General features: G+C 46.0%; 2 protein-coding genes across 2 annotated transcripts; both read left to right on the forward strand.

The window, feature by feature from the left end:
• Nucleotides 1–4,205: 4,205 nt before the first annotated feature.
• LOC100660236 (olfactory receptor 6B2-like) lies at nucleotides 4,206–5,209 on the forward strand. Its single transcript, XM_003421157.3, has one exon. It carries the CDS (start codon nucleotides 4,247–4,249, stop codon nucleotides 5,207–5,209), a length of 963 nt encoding a protein of 320 aa, XP_003421205.1. The 5' UTR covers nucleotides 4,206–4,246.
• A 7,078-nt stretch (nucleotides 5,210–12,287) lies between these two features.
• On the forward strand, nucleotides 12,288–13,226 carry LOC100660521 (olfactory receptor 6B2). Its single transcript, XM_003421158.2, has one exon. The coding sequence runs from the start codon at nucleotides 12,288–12,290 to the stop codon at nucleotides 13,224–13,226; it is 939 nt and encodes a 312-aa protein (XP_003421206.2).
• The last annotated feature ends 1,314 nt before the right edge of the window (nucleotides 13,227–14,540 follow it).

The following is a 14,540-nucleotide window of genomic DNA, read 5'->3' on the forward strand; positions in this document are numbered from 1 at the left end:
TACTCTCTTCTATAGGATCGCCATGAGTTGCAATCAACTCAATGACAGTGGGTTTTGGTTTTGTTTTGGGATGATACCTCACATCATGATTTAAGTCGTTTGTGTTAAATCAATATATTAATGAGAAAACTATTTGCTCACATTTTGTTTATTCGACCCTTGTGCACTTGATTGCTACCATTTATGGAATGGTATGTGCCAGGTACCAAACAGGTGTTTTTACAATTCCCTGCATTTCCTTGTGTATTTTTCTCCAACGTTCTGTTAAATTCGTATTAGTTGCTTAATGTTCAAATACTGAGTTTCTTAATCGTGTACCTACTTACTAGTGCTCTGATAGATGTATTAGTATCTTTCGATTTTCACATTTCTTTTAGGTATTCTTTTGTGTTATTTCTATACCATTTTGGGGAGACAAATGCTTTTGTTACTATTCTGTAATTTATAATTTCAGCATTTTGGAACACTTTGCCGTTTAAAACTGCGTCATGTATCGAACGACACACTTTATTCCAGTTTATCCATTTAGTCTACATGTGTTTTTCAGCATAGGTGTGGAACTGTGGGTTGGGAAAGTGCTGACTTGTTGAATTTTTAATCCAACCTGTAACTTTTTCTTTTTAAAGAACTTAGAGAATTTAAAAATAAATCATGTATTACCATTTTGAATAAGAAATAGATGCATATGAAACAGAATTTAGAAGGTAGAAAAAGGTTTATTGTGAAAACATCTCCCTGCCACCCCTGCATCCAGGGACCTACTTTCCCCACTCAGAGATGACAGTTCCCAGCTTCTGGCATGATCTTCAGAGATCGCCTACTAATATACACTAGTTACTGGTTGTCTTAGTCACCTAGTGCTGCTGCACCAGAAATACCACAAGTGGATGGCTTTAACAAACAGAAATTTATTCTCACAGTCTAGGAGGCTAGAAGTCTGAATTCAGGGTGCCAGGTCCAGGGGAAGGCTTTCTCTCTCTGTCAATTCTGGGAGAAGGTCCTTGTCATCAATCTTCACCTGGCTCTAAGATTTTCTCAGCTCAGGGACCCTGAGTTCAAAGGACGTGCTCTGCTCTCGGCTTTTCTTTCTTGGTGGTAGGAGATCCGTTTCCTCTCTACTTGCTTCTCTCTTTTATGTCTCAGAAGAGATTGACCCAAGATACAACCTAATCCTGTAGATGTGTCCCGTGTCATTAACATAACTGCTTCTAATCTTGCCTCATTAACATCATAGAGGTTAGGATTTATAACACACAGGCTAATTACACCAGATCACAAAATAGTGGACAACCACAAAATACTGGGAATCATGGCCCAGCCAAGTTGACACGTATTTTGGAGGGATGCAATTCAATCCACGACACCAGTGTATACTTTTATTCATCCCAAGGGAGGCACCCTATAAGCCTGTTGCCTTCAAGTTGATCCTGATCTGCAGCGACTAAATGCATCATTTCTTTCGTAAGAATCAGCACAAAGCTGGTTCCGATGAGACAGAGGTTAAAGATGCCCCGAAGGTCCAACTTTTCCAAGCTGCTGTACCACTCCATCATCTCTAACATCAACTACTCCATCTCCCCTCAGTACTCTCCCTCCTGACTTTGGGTTCCCTAATTTTCTGCAATGTCTCATAGAACTCATGATCCATGTAAAGGAAATGGCTAATGTGGTTGTGGAGGCTGGCAAGTCCCAAATTCATGGATTAGGCGTAGGCTTCTCCCTGGCCCTCAGTCTCTGTCCAAAGGCACTCAGCTTTCTCGCTCCATGGGCCAGGAAGCCCACTGTACGGTCTCCTGCAGGTCTCCACTGTCGGTCTCTGCTTCAGGTCTCTGCTCTGGGTATCTGCTTCGAGTCTCTCCTTCTTTGGTGGTGGCGGGCTCTTCTCTCCACTCTGGAATTGGCTCTTTTTTAAGGCAAAACTGATTAATCCTCTCAGTGAGCCCCAATGATCTTATTTGCACAGGCCTACCCAGTCACCTAGGTGGGAGTCGCAAGACCATATCTAGAAAGGCCACACACAAAAGTAATTAATTGTACCGCAGCGACCCTGTAGAACAGAGTAGAACTGTCCCACAGGGCTTCCGAGGTTGCAGTCTTTAGAGAAGCAGACTGCAACATCTTTCTCCTGTGGTGGTGCCTGGTGGGTTTGAACCACCAACCCCTCTGTAAGCAGCAGAGCACTTAACCGCTATGCCTCCAGGGCTCCTTACACGCTGTTTAAACGTTTAAAAACTGTAACTGTATAGCTCAGAAGTCATTCTATATCTGTAGCTAGCCCTGCCCTTTCTTTTCAATGACTGCCTAGTGTTCCTTAGCACAGACGTGGCAAAACTTACTTAGGCTGCCCCTTACTGATGAAAAATTAAATTGTTCCCAATTACTTTGTTTAATAATTTGAATATTTGCTTTAACTAGTCTATTTTCCACATCCCTGTACTTGTTTCTTAAAAGGTATTCTCTGCCTTTTCCTCTGAATAATACTATCTACTCTGTGACCTTTTGTTTTATAGCCTATTAGAGTAATGTCAGAAGGCAATCAGCAACTATGTCTATCCACCTTAATAATTCCAAATTTGTAGCTCACACCAAAATGGGTTCACTTTTTCTATTGTTGATATCTGATGGGAAGAGCCACAGCCTTGGGATTAGAAGACTCTGGTGTGCGCCCTGGTGCTGCTGCGTACTTGGGTAAGTCCATAAGCCTCTCTCCTGAGCCTCATGTTGTTCGTCTGAAAAAGGAGATGGTACGCCGTGTTTTCCAGGACTGTGGTGAGGATTAAATGAAATGATCTACATTAAAATACTTGGCACATGATAAGGATGAGGTAGCAGTTCCTTTAGTTCATTGGAGCAGGCTCTGGGGGACCAGCCCACACAGGGGGCTGGAGAGAGCCCTACAGGGGCAGCTCCTGAATGGCTCTTGGAATAGACTGTATTCATTCCCTGTCCCCAACCCCATCTCACTTGCACTCCATCACACTTGCCATGTGCTGGGCAGATGGCTCCTTCCTCAGCTACCAATCCGCCCTCTGCCACCAAAAAGCCCTGAACCTGTTGCCATCACGTTGGTTCCTACTCCTGGCAGCCACATGTGCTTCAGGGTAGATCTGTGCTCCATAGTGATTTTTTGGCTGTACTCTTGTGGAAGCAGACTGCCAGGCCCTTCTTTCTCAGCCACAAGCCTTCAGACACATTCCTACGGTCTGTTTGCTCTCTTCCAGAACTTTGCTGAAATCTTTTCTTTGCTGGTAGTCCCCTCTGTATCTTTTTAATGTTATTGGTTTTTGACTTTTTGTTCCTTTACAGTATATTAAAGGGGCCTTGTTATGGCAAAAAGATAGACACCAGATCAGCTTCTCATCTTGGCCTGGGAGTCTCCTGCTCTATGGAAGATGTCCTGGCTCCATGGATGTGTCTGGGTTTGGGTTCTGGTTAACCTGGACGAGACCCACCCCGTTATCACTTGAGCCCTGCCTATGTCACTTGCTTTTATAGAACCAAGTCTGAAACCAAGCAAAATTCAATCATCCACTAGTGTAGAAGAGCATGCTACCCATTGCCATCAAGTTGATTCCTACTCATAGTGACCCTATAGGACAGAGTAGAACTGCCCCGTAGGGTTTCCAAGGCTGTAATCTTTATGGAAGCAGACTGCCACATCTTTCTCTCACAGAGTGGCTGGTGAGTTTGAACCACTAACCTTTCAGTTAGCCACCTAGCTCTTAACTGCTGTGCCACCAGGGCTCCTTGAAGAACAATGCTAGCCACCCAGTTATAGGCCTGGATGACCCTGAGCGGTGGTAAGGGAGAAGGGAGTGTGGTGAGCTGAGGACTTCCTTTACCATGGAGAACTGTGGACTTCCTTTACCATGGAGAACTGTGGACTTCCTTTACCATGGAGAACTGTGGACTTCCTTTACCATTATTAGATTCTTTGATGAATTTCGATTTTAAGAAAATTGCAGTTTCAAGAACTTTGTGAGCTACTTGGGGTGGAGGCAGAGTATTCCAGAAACCTAACCTTAGTATAATCCCATCTCGTGGAGATCTAGAACCTACACAGAATCTGACACTTAATACTAAACTCGGGTATGACTCTTCCAGAGACCAGGTACCTGATCTTTGGAAGTCAGGACCTAATCTCACCCTGGAGGGTTAGCTCTGATTCTCTCTCCCCAGCTGCCCTTCACCCCTTTATTCTGGCTTGGTGATATTTTGCAGGCCCGCAGCTCCCAAGCACAGACGAATGAGGGGAAAGAATGTCACCGAGGTCAGCGCCTTCATTCTAGTGGGCTTCCCCTCAGCCCCCGGGATGCAGTATGTGCTCTTTCTCGTCTTCCTGCTCACGTACCTCTTTGTCCTGGTGGAGAACCTGGCCATCATCCTCACTGTCTGGAATAGCACATCCCTCCATAGGCCCATGTACTACTTTCTGGGCATTATGTCTTCCTTGGACATCTGGTATGTGTGTGACATCATCCCCAAGATGTTGGATGGCTTCCTCCTTCAGAGGAAGCGCATCTCCTTCATGGGATGCATGACTCAGCTCTACTTCTTCAGCTCCCTGGTTTGCACAGAGTGTGTGCTTCTGGCCTCCATGGCCTATGACCGTTATGCGGCCATCTGCCACCCCCTGTGCTACCAAGTCATCATGACCACGAGGCTCTGTGTCCAGCTGGTGGCCTTCTCCTTTATGAGTGGCTTCACCATCTCTGTGATCAAGATCTACTTTATCTCCAGAGCTATGTTCTGTGGCTCCAACGTCTTGAACCACTTTTTCTGTGATATTTCCCCCATCCTCAAACTGGCCTGCACAGACTTGTTGACAGCAGAGCTGGTAGACTTTATCCTGGCCTTTATCATGCTGGTGTTCCCACTGGTGGCCACCGTGCTTTCCTATGGACACATCATTCTGGCTGTCCTGCATGTCCCTTCAGCCACTGGCCGTTGGAAGGCCTTCTCCACCTGTGCCTCCCACCTCACTGTGGTCACCATCTTCTATATGGCCTTGCTGTTCATGTATGTCCGGCCTCAGGCCATTGATACACGAAGTTCTAACAAACTTATTTCTGTTTTGTACACTGTCCTCACCCCCATCTTGAACCCTTTGATCTACTGCCTGAAGAACAAAGAATTTAAGGATGCCTTGAAGAAGGCTTTGGTCCAACTCCAGTTTGGGAGGCCACACATTGGCATTCAACCCTTCTAGAACATCAGCTGAGAAACTCCAGCCTATCTAATGAGAATGTTTAATTTGTAATAATGGAAGGTCCTTACATTGTTGCAGTGCTTCGTAATTTTTAAAAGTTTTTTCACATCTCTTTTCCTGTTTCAGCTCATGAAGATCATTATCATAGATATTACTGTTGGTATTGTAATACCATAATTTCCTCATTTTATACATAAGCAGAGCAGAACTTGATAAAGTTTGATAAAATTTCCTTACTTTTAAGATTACCCCACACATTTAAGGAGAAAGCAAAACATACCAGGTCATCTGAGATTTTAAAATCCTAAACAAATTCTGGTGCTTTATGATACTGAAATATTGGATTATTTGGTAAAAGAGACCCAAGTGTTCTCAAAGCAAAGCAATTCTTCGAATTGTGAAGACCAGCGAACACTTTGTTATAAACACTCTAGACATGTTCTCTTCTAATGGGCCTGGGCTGGAGTCTGACCTCTCCTTTTTCCATACGTCAACACCCACTCCTACCCCCACTCAGATTTTTCAAGAATAAATTGTTGTTATTACTGTGCAAGGCATCTGAGTGACCTGTAATACATGCAGAAACCCAGGTTGGCAGGGACCATGTCTGTTCTTTATTCCTTGTTGGATCTTTGCAGCCCAGCATGGTTTGTTATCTGGTGGGTAGTCAACAAACATCTGTCGAATTAAGACCCCAAGGCTCAGGAGAAGTTTCTAACCATCTGAGGGAAAAAAAAAAGGAGCCCTCTCAAGACCCCAGCATCATTCCCCAGAAGCTGTGCCCTGCAAGTTGTGAAAAGAAAGTTCACATCTTAGAGTGAGCATTCTGTGGGGGTGGCAGGTGCACAGGCTCACATGGGGAGTGTTGAAGACCCTAAGATCTTCGAGAGCAGATCTCAGGATGTGGCACCCAAGCATCTATACAGAACCTTGAAAAGTTAAACAGCTACCCAGGGGACTCTGATTAACCCCAGAGCTCAAAAACCAGTATATCAGACAATTGGATAAAAATGTTTAAAAAACTGAAAAGAGACGTCCTGGAAAATGGAGGAGTAGGGTACTTCCAAAACAGTGTCAGAATCATCTGAAATTCAGTCAGAACTTTTTTGCAGTTCTTGAATCTATTCAGAGTTTACAAAAACCAGAGGTATGCTTAATAAAGAAGGAAATAGCTAAACTTTGGCAAAAGAATGTTGTGTCACTTTAATTTATCTGTCTACCATTCAAGGTCTCTGGGTGGCACAAACAATTTGTGCTCAACTACTAACCTAAAGGTTAGCAGTTCAAACCCACCCAGTGGCAACACAGAAGAAAAGCCTGGTAATCTTCTTTCATAATGATTATAGCCAAAAAACTCTATGGACCATTTCTGGCAAATCTCACTTCTGAACTCTTCTTCTCTGCCCAGCCTCTCAAGTGTTTCACAGCCCCATGTTGTTCCTGGCACATTGCCTGTCCACCCCCAGCTTCCCATGGTTCCCAGAGCCCACATGCCCCCTCAGTGACCCCACCATCAGTGTAGAGTGAGGACTGAGCCTTCTAAGGATCCAGGTGGGAAGTTTCCTCCATGTCTCCATGTTCAGCTGATTGTCCATCTCCCACTCACCACCTGGTCCTCTCATCAGACCAGGAGAACCTCCATCATTCAGAAAAAGGGCATGAGTCCCAGGTAAGAGCATCCTGTGTTGCCCACCAGCCTGGGACCCCAGACAATGCTCTCAGCTGACAGTTACTGTGCTGGGAGCTGCCCACAGAACTCCTGAGAGCCAGCATTCCTCCCCACACAGCTTGGCCAGAAACTGATAACTCCCCCGGGAAAACCCATTGTCTCCTCCATCCATACTCTTCTCTGGTCACAACTAACTGACTCATCCATCCATCCATCCATCCATCCATCCATCCATCCATCCATCCATCCATCCATCCATCCATCCTTCCTTCCTTCCTTCCTTCCTTCTCTCCTTCCTTCTATCCATCCTTCCATCCAACCATTCTCTCTCTCTATTTGCCTCTCTCTCTATCTACATACCTCTCTCTCTATATATGTATATATATATATATATATCCACCCATCTATCCATCCATCCATTCACCTACTATGCACCAGCACTAATCTAGCCACTTGAAGAACAAAAATGAACAAAACAATAAAAAAATCTCAGCATTCCCAGTCTGGAGCAAGGGAGAATGAAGAAAACTAAACGCACAAGGGAAAGATTAGTCCAAAGGCCTAATGAATCACAGCTACCACAGCCTCCATCAGGCTGGGTCCAGCACAGCTACCACCACTGGCTGCCCTGACAAGGATCACAATAGACGGTCCCGGACAGAGCTGGAGAAAATGTAGAACAAAATTCAAACTCACACAAAAAGTCCAAACTTACAGTCTGGAGAAATCCCTAGAGTATGGCCCACAGAAACTCTTTTAACTCAGTACTGAAGTCACCCCTGAAGTTCACCCTTCAGCCAAAGATTAGACAGACCCATAGAACAAAACAAGCCTAAACGGGCACAGCAGCTCAGGGATAAGAACAATAAGGCAGGAGGGGACAGGAAAGCTGGTAACAGGGAATCCAAGGCTGAGAAGGGAAAGTGTCAACATGTCGTGGGGTTGGCAACCAATGTCACAAAACAATATGTGTATTAATTGTTTAATGAGAAACTAATTAGTTCTGTAAAGCTTCAGCTAAAGTACAATTTAAAAAAAGTAAAATGAAAAAAAAAAAAAAAATCTCAGCCCTCCTGGAGTTTACATCCTTTTAAGGAAGAGAAGAGACGCTGAATATAAGTAAAATGCTCAGCACGACATTCAGGAATATGTGCTAGAGAGAAAAATCACAGCAGGTGTGGTAGTTGAAAAGTTCCCCACCAAAGATGTCTTCATAAAATCCCTTAACCCATGAGTGTGGCCTTCTTTGGAAAAAGGCTCTTTGCAGATGTGATTAAGTGAAGGACCTTGAGTTGAGGAGATCCTCCTGGATTAGGTGGGTGACTCTAAGCCGAATGACAAGTGCCCTTATAAGAGACACACAGAGCAAAATTTGAAACATATAGAAGAAGAGAAGGCCATGTGAAGATGGAGGCATGATGTGGCTACAATCCAGGGAAGTCTGGAGCCACCAGATCCGGAAGAGACAAGGGAGAATCCTTCCCAGAGCCTTTGGAGAGAGTGTGGCCCTGCTGATGCCCTGAATTCGTATTCTCAGCCTCCAGAACTGTGAGAGAATATATTTCTGTCATCTAAGCTACTCAATTTGTGTCGATTTGCTAAGCAGCCCTAGGAAACTGACCCCACAGGGGAGGCAAGTATGAAATTCGTGAATGGGGGAGGGCGTGGGACAGGAAGAAGGGATGTACAGAGACAAGCAGACACCTGGGGAAGAACATTCCAAAGGGAGGGAAAAGTGAGTCCAAAAGCCCTGAGGGAGGGAGGCTGGTTCTAGGCCTGTGTGAGGACCATCAGTGGACAGTGGGATTAGAATGAGGACAGCAGGGCAGAGCCAGGAGAGTGGAGAGCAGAGAGGAAGCTCTCAGGCTTGCAGGCCACAGCTAGTCCTCTGCTCTGAGAGGGTGGTCCTGCAGAGACCCCATCCCAGCATTTTTCAGAGTCCCTGTTGGCTGTGTGTATGGCAGGCTGATGGGCCACTGTGATGGGCCTTGACCCCCAGCCTCCTGTCCCACTCCTGCTGACAGAGGCGTGTGTCCTGCAGATGTGTGGTCTGGCTCCCAGCAAAGGCATTCGCTGACTCGTGCTGATTGTAGGGCCTCAGGTGACCAGGGACAGTGATTCCTCCAGCCTGTACAAGAGGCAGCTGCTAGGGTGGCCAGTGATGGACCCAAACCAGGACCTATGACACAGGGGCTCTGGTACTCCCGTGCCCTGTGGGCTGGCTGGCCCCAGCGGCTCTGAGGTGGGCTGCCCTGCTAATTGGCAGTGTGGGCAGCGGCCTCTGCACTCAGGTAATTGGGCCCTGGAGTCCCCGAGCTATATTAAGCCACGTCTGTCCTTCCCCAGCTCCACAGCCAGCCCACTTCTCACCAGCTTGTTGGAGCTGTGTCTGGTCCCTGTGTCCAGGCAGCGTCCGTGGGACACAGGAGGAGCTGCCCCTTGCTCCTGTAGACAGCTACAGCAGTTCACAGGGAGGCTTCCCAACCCAAAGAAGGACTGCACTCCCACCCTGTGACTGGCTTGTCCTGCTGGTTTTTCGAGCGTGTTGCAGACTTGCATAGTGGAGAGCTGCACCTGTGAGTGTGTATGATGGAGAGGCCCCACTCCGCATGACCTCCCAATTTGGGCAGGGGCTTGGCAGGGCTTCTCTCTGCAGCCTCCTCACCAGCACCCAGCCCAGTGGCCTACGGTGCTCCTGGGGTGGGTATCAAATCATGGATGTCAGGCCAGGCTGGGCCCTAGTTCCTAATATTGCTCCCCACCCCAGCACAGAGCTTTTGTGGATGGAACAGAGCAGAGCACAGCTGCCCCCAGCCCAGCACTATCTCATCCTGAGCCAGGTGATTCTGCAGGTACAAGACAAGGTATCCTTGCAGGTGGCTGCAAGTGGGCGGTGCAAACAGAGGAAGGGAGAGCCATGACTGCGATATCCCACTCATGGACCCCTAAAAATACCTCCTCTCTGGGGTACAAAAATCTTCACTCTTATCACTTAGGTTCTCTTAAAAAGTTTGGAGAACTTTGTTTATGACTAAAGGATCTGGGGCTTCTTCATCCAAATTCAGTTGACCTTTCAATCTCCGTACAAGGGCCTGGAAAGAAAAACCAAATAAAAAGTACAATATTCTAAACACAATGTGGAATCCTGCATTGGATTGTGGAACAGAAAAAGCATATAGGTGAGAAAAAAATTGGTAAACAGTAATGTTGTTGTGTTGTTAGGTGCCATCGAGTCTTTTTCACTCATAGTGACCCCACGCACAACAGAATGAAACACTGCCCAGTTCCGCGCCATCCTCACAGTGATCTGCTTGAAACCATTGTTGCAGCCACTGTGTCAATCTGTCTTGTTGACCTCTCCCTTTTTTTTTTTTTTTTTGCTGACCCTCGAATTTACCAAGCATGATGTTGATGTCCTTCTCCAAGGACATGATAACACGGCCAAAGTACGTGAAACTGAGTCTTGCCATTCTCGCCTCTATGGAGCACTCTGGCTGTACTTCTTCCAAGACAGACCTGTTCGTTCTTCTGGCAGTCAATGGTATATTCAATATTCTTCTCTAAAATCGTTATTCAAATGCATCGATTCTTTTTCAGCCTTCTTTATTCAGTGTCCAGCTTATGCATGCATATGAGGCAATTGAAAATACCATGCCTTGGGTCAGGCGCACCTTAGTCCTCAAGGTGACATCCTTGCTTTTTAACACTTTAAAGAGCCTTTTGCAGCAGATTTGCCCCATGCAATATGTAGTATTGTACCAGTGTTAATCTCTTATTCCTGACAAATGTGTCCTAGCTGTGTCAGATGTGAACCTCAGGGGAAGCTGGACGAAGGGGATAAGGAAACGTGCCGCACTGTCTTTGTACCTTTTCTCTAAGTCTAAAATTACTCCAAAGCAGAAAGTTTATTAAAAAAAAAAAAAAACCACTGTCGAAAGTTCAGGTGAAGGAGAGAACAGCCTCTTGAGACCCCTTAATTTGTAAATAAACAAAATTTTGTGTTTAAGCAACCAATCTAGTGATTAAGTCGCCAGCTCATTAATGATCTCTTTGTTGTTACCAGCTGTCGAATCTGCCTCTGACTCATGGTGAGCCCATGTGTTAGACAGTAGAACTGCTCCGCAGGGTTTTCTACTGCCCAAATAATAAGCTTAAACCTGGGGAGGGGACTCTACCGCCCAGTGGGATGAGGAGCATGAGAACGGGAGCCCCGAGACAAACCCAGTGACAGCACTAGGGCCCATACCTCCCAAGAAGCCCCAGTCTTTGTGAACTGGGAAGCCTGCTCAGCCAGACAGAAGATCACCATCGCTTTAGAGAGGAAATATTCCGCTTTAGACAGGGAGACCCCTTTAATGGTAGGGGATTATAACTGCTTTGCCTTAAAAGAGACATTAAGTTTCAGTTAACATCTTAAAGGAAATTGTAAGTCCTTGAAATTGACTGGGGACAGCCATGTCTTCCCGACTTCAAAACTGTACCCTGAGGCACCTCTTTTCTTGCCATTTCTTGTCTTTGTGTGTGCTGGGGGGTGGGGGTAAGAGCACCTGGGTCACACAGAGCCAGAGACGCTTGGACGAATCACGTTCACTTATAGGGGCTTCTCAGACCACGAGGACTCACTCTTTATGGGAAAGTCATGGACGGGGTCCCAGTTTGTACCCAATTCGCCACCTCTGTAGAGAATTTCCAATAACATGCACAACACAAAAGAGATTGAGCACCAGCCTTGCCATTTCTGAAAGCTTAGGGAGGCCAGTTAATAAATCTGCATTATGATTGAGGCAGTGGTGGGGCTGGGAGGAATGCTGGCAAAGGCTGGAAAATCCAAGGCATACTTTCACTTGCTTGCTTTTTGAATTAGGCTCCAAATTCAAACAGTAGAACAAATATACTAATCTTGGTTCTGAGCTTCCTCTTCAGAAGGGGCCATGCGAACAGCCTCCCTCCCTAAGTCCCAAACACCTATTTCTCAGCATATCTTCTGTCCCTGGTTACTGCCTCCTTACGATATCTAAATGTAAGCACAGAGGATTTTTCTACTTCACACGTGGCAAATAAACATCTGATTGCTCTGTCATGTTGCTCCCGAATTCCAGGAGTCTGATCTTTGGAAGCGGAGCCCTGATGGCTCAGTGGTTAAGATTTCGGCTGCTAACCAAAAGTTCGGCAGTTTGAATCCACAATTTGCTCCTTGGAAACCCTATAGGGCCATTTTACTCTGTCCTTTAGGGTTGCCATGAGTCAGAATTGACTCAAAAGCAACTGTTCTTTTTTAATTTTTTTCTTTGGAAGCAGGACAATCACACCCTTGAGGATTAGCTCTGATCCTCTCTCCCCAGCTGCCCTTCACCCCTTTACTCTGGCTCGGTGATGTTTTGCAGACGTGCAGCTCCCAAGCCCAGAGGAATGAAGGGAGAGAACGTGACCAAGGTCAGCACCTTCATTCTGGTGGGCTTCCCCTCGGCCCCTGGTATGCAGTATGTGTTCTTCCTCATCTTCCTGCTCACGTATCTTTTTGTCCTGGTGGAGAATCTGGCCATCATCTTCACCGTCTGGAGCAGCACCTCCCTCCATAGGCCCATGTACTACTTTCTGAGCTCCATGTCTTCTTTGGAGATTTGGTACGTGTCGGACATCATCCCCAAGATGTTGGATGGCTCCCTCCTTCAGAGGAAGCGCATCTCCTTCGTGGGATGCATGACTCAGCTCTACTTCTTCAGCTCCCTGGTTTGCACAGAGTGTGTGCTTCTGGCCTCCATGGCCTATGACCGATATGTGGCCATCTGCCACCCCCTGCGCTACCAAGTCATCATGACCACAGGGCTCTGTGTCCAGCTGGTGGCCTTCTCCTTTGTGAGTGGCTTCACCATCTCCATGATAAAGGTCTACTTTATATCCAGTGCTACATTCTGTGGCTCCAGTGTCTTGAACCACTTTTTCTGTGACATTTCTCCCATCCTCAAACTAGCCTGCACAGGCTTCTCGACTGCAGAGCTGGTGGACTTCATTCTGGCCTTCATCATCCTGGTGTTCCCACTGGTGGCCACAGCGCTCTCCTATGGACACATCACCCTGGCTGTCCTGCGCATCCCTTCAGCCACCGGCCGTTGGAAGGCCTTCTCCACCTGTGCCTCCCACCTCACTGTAGTCACCATCTTCTACATGGCCATGATCTTCATCTATGTCCGACCCCAGGCCATTGATTCCCGGAGCTCCAATAAACTCATCTCTGCTGTTTACACTGTTCTCACTCCGATAATAAACCCTTTGATCTACTGTCTGCGGAACATGGAGTTTAAGGATGCTTTGAAGAAGGCTTCAGGCTTTGGTCATGCTCCATCATAGGACAATCGAATGTTCCAGAATATAATTTTTGGTGATACTAAAATAACACTTCCATGATAATTTGTGCTTTGTAATGTAAGTTTTTAGATAAAGTTAAACATACCTATAAAACTGTATACAACTAATAAGCCTTTGTCTGGCTGTGTCTTCATAAAGGGAGCACAGTTCTGGAGCCAGCACCCAGATCATGAGTTAGAAGCCCTGCCATGTCCCCTCCCAGTCAATATCCCTGCCCCATGCTAGCCACTAACTTCTAACACCAAGTTTTAGTTTTGGTGTTATGAATAGATTCATAAAATACGGTTTTTTGTTCAGACATGTGCTTGGATGAATCATTGATGATTTTGCATGTAGCAATGATTCATGTATTCTTGTTGCTGTATAATAGTCCATCATATAAATATATCTCAATATATTTACACTTCTTAATGTTGATAGAAAATATTATGAATGCTATCTATTTTCAATAGTGCTGTATAAATATTCTGGCTCACATGTTATGATTAATATTGCTGTTATTGGTAGCTGCAATTGAGTTGGCCGCAGATTCAGGGCAACCCCGTGCATAATGGAACAAAATGCTGTCTGGTCCTTCACCATTCCCATGATCGGTTTTGGGTAGGACTGATCCATAGGGCTTTCACTGGATGATTTTCAAAATTAGATGACTAGGCCTTTCTTCCTAGTATACCTTAGTTCAGAAGATCTGCTGAAACCTGTTCAGCATCATGGCAACATGCAAGACCCCACAGTCAAATGAGCGGTGGCTGTGCGTGAGGTGCATTTGTCAGAAATCAAACCCAGGTCTCTGGCCTGGAAGGTGAGAATTGTACAACTGAACTACCAATGCCCCCTCGTATGGTTAACATGCATGTCGTGCCCTGAATTACGTCCCCCACAAAATGTGTGTATTAACTTGTTTAGGCCATGATTCCCAGTATTCTGTGGTTCTCCTCCATTTTGTGACTGTAATTTTATGTTAAAGAGGTTTAGAGTAGGATTGTAACACCCTTACCAGGCCACCTCCCTGATCCAATATAAAGGAGTTTCCCTGGGGTGTGGCCTGCACCACCTTTTATCTCTCAAAAGCAAAGGGAAGCAGACAGTTGGGGACCTCATACCACCAAGAAAGCAGCACCAGGAGCAGAGTATGTTCTTTGGCCCTGAGGTTCCTGCGCCGAGATGCCCCCAGACCAAGGAAAGACTGATGACAAGAACCTTCCTCCAGAGCCTACAGAGAGAGAAAGCCTTTTCCTGGAGCTAGCACCCTGAATATGGACTTCTAGCCTACTGGACTGTGAGAAGATAAACTTC

The sequence above is a fragment of the Loxodonta africana genome, chromosome 6 (assembly GCF_030014295.1).
Source record: "Loxodonta africana isolate mLoxAfr1 chromosome 6, mLoxAfr1.hap2, whole genome shotgun sequence".
Taxonomy (NCBI): Eukaryota; Metazoa; Chordata; class Mammalia; order Proboscidea; family Elephantidae; genus Loxodonta; species Loxodonta africana.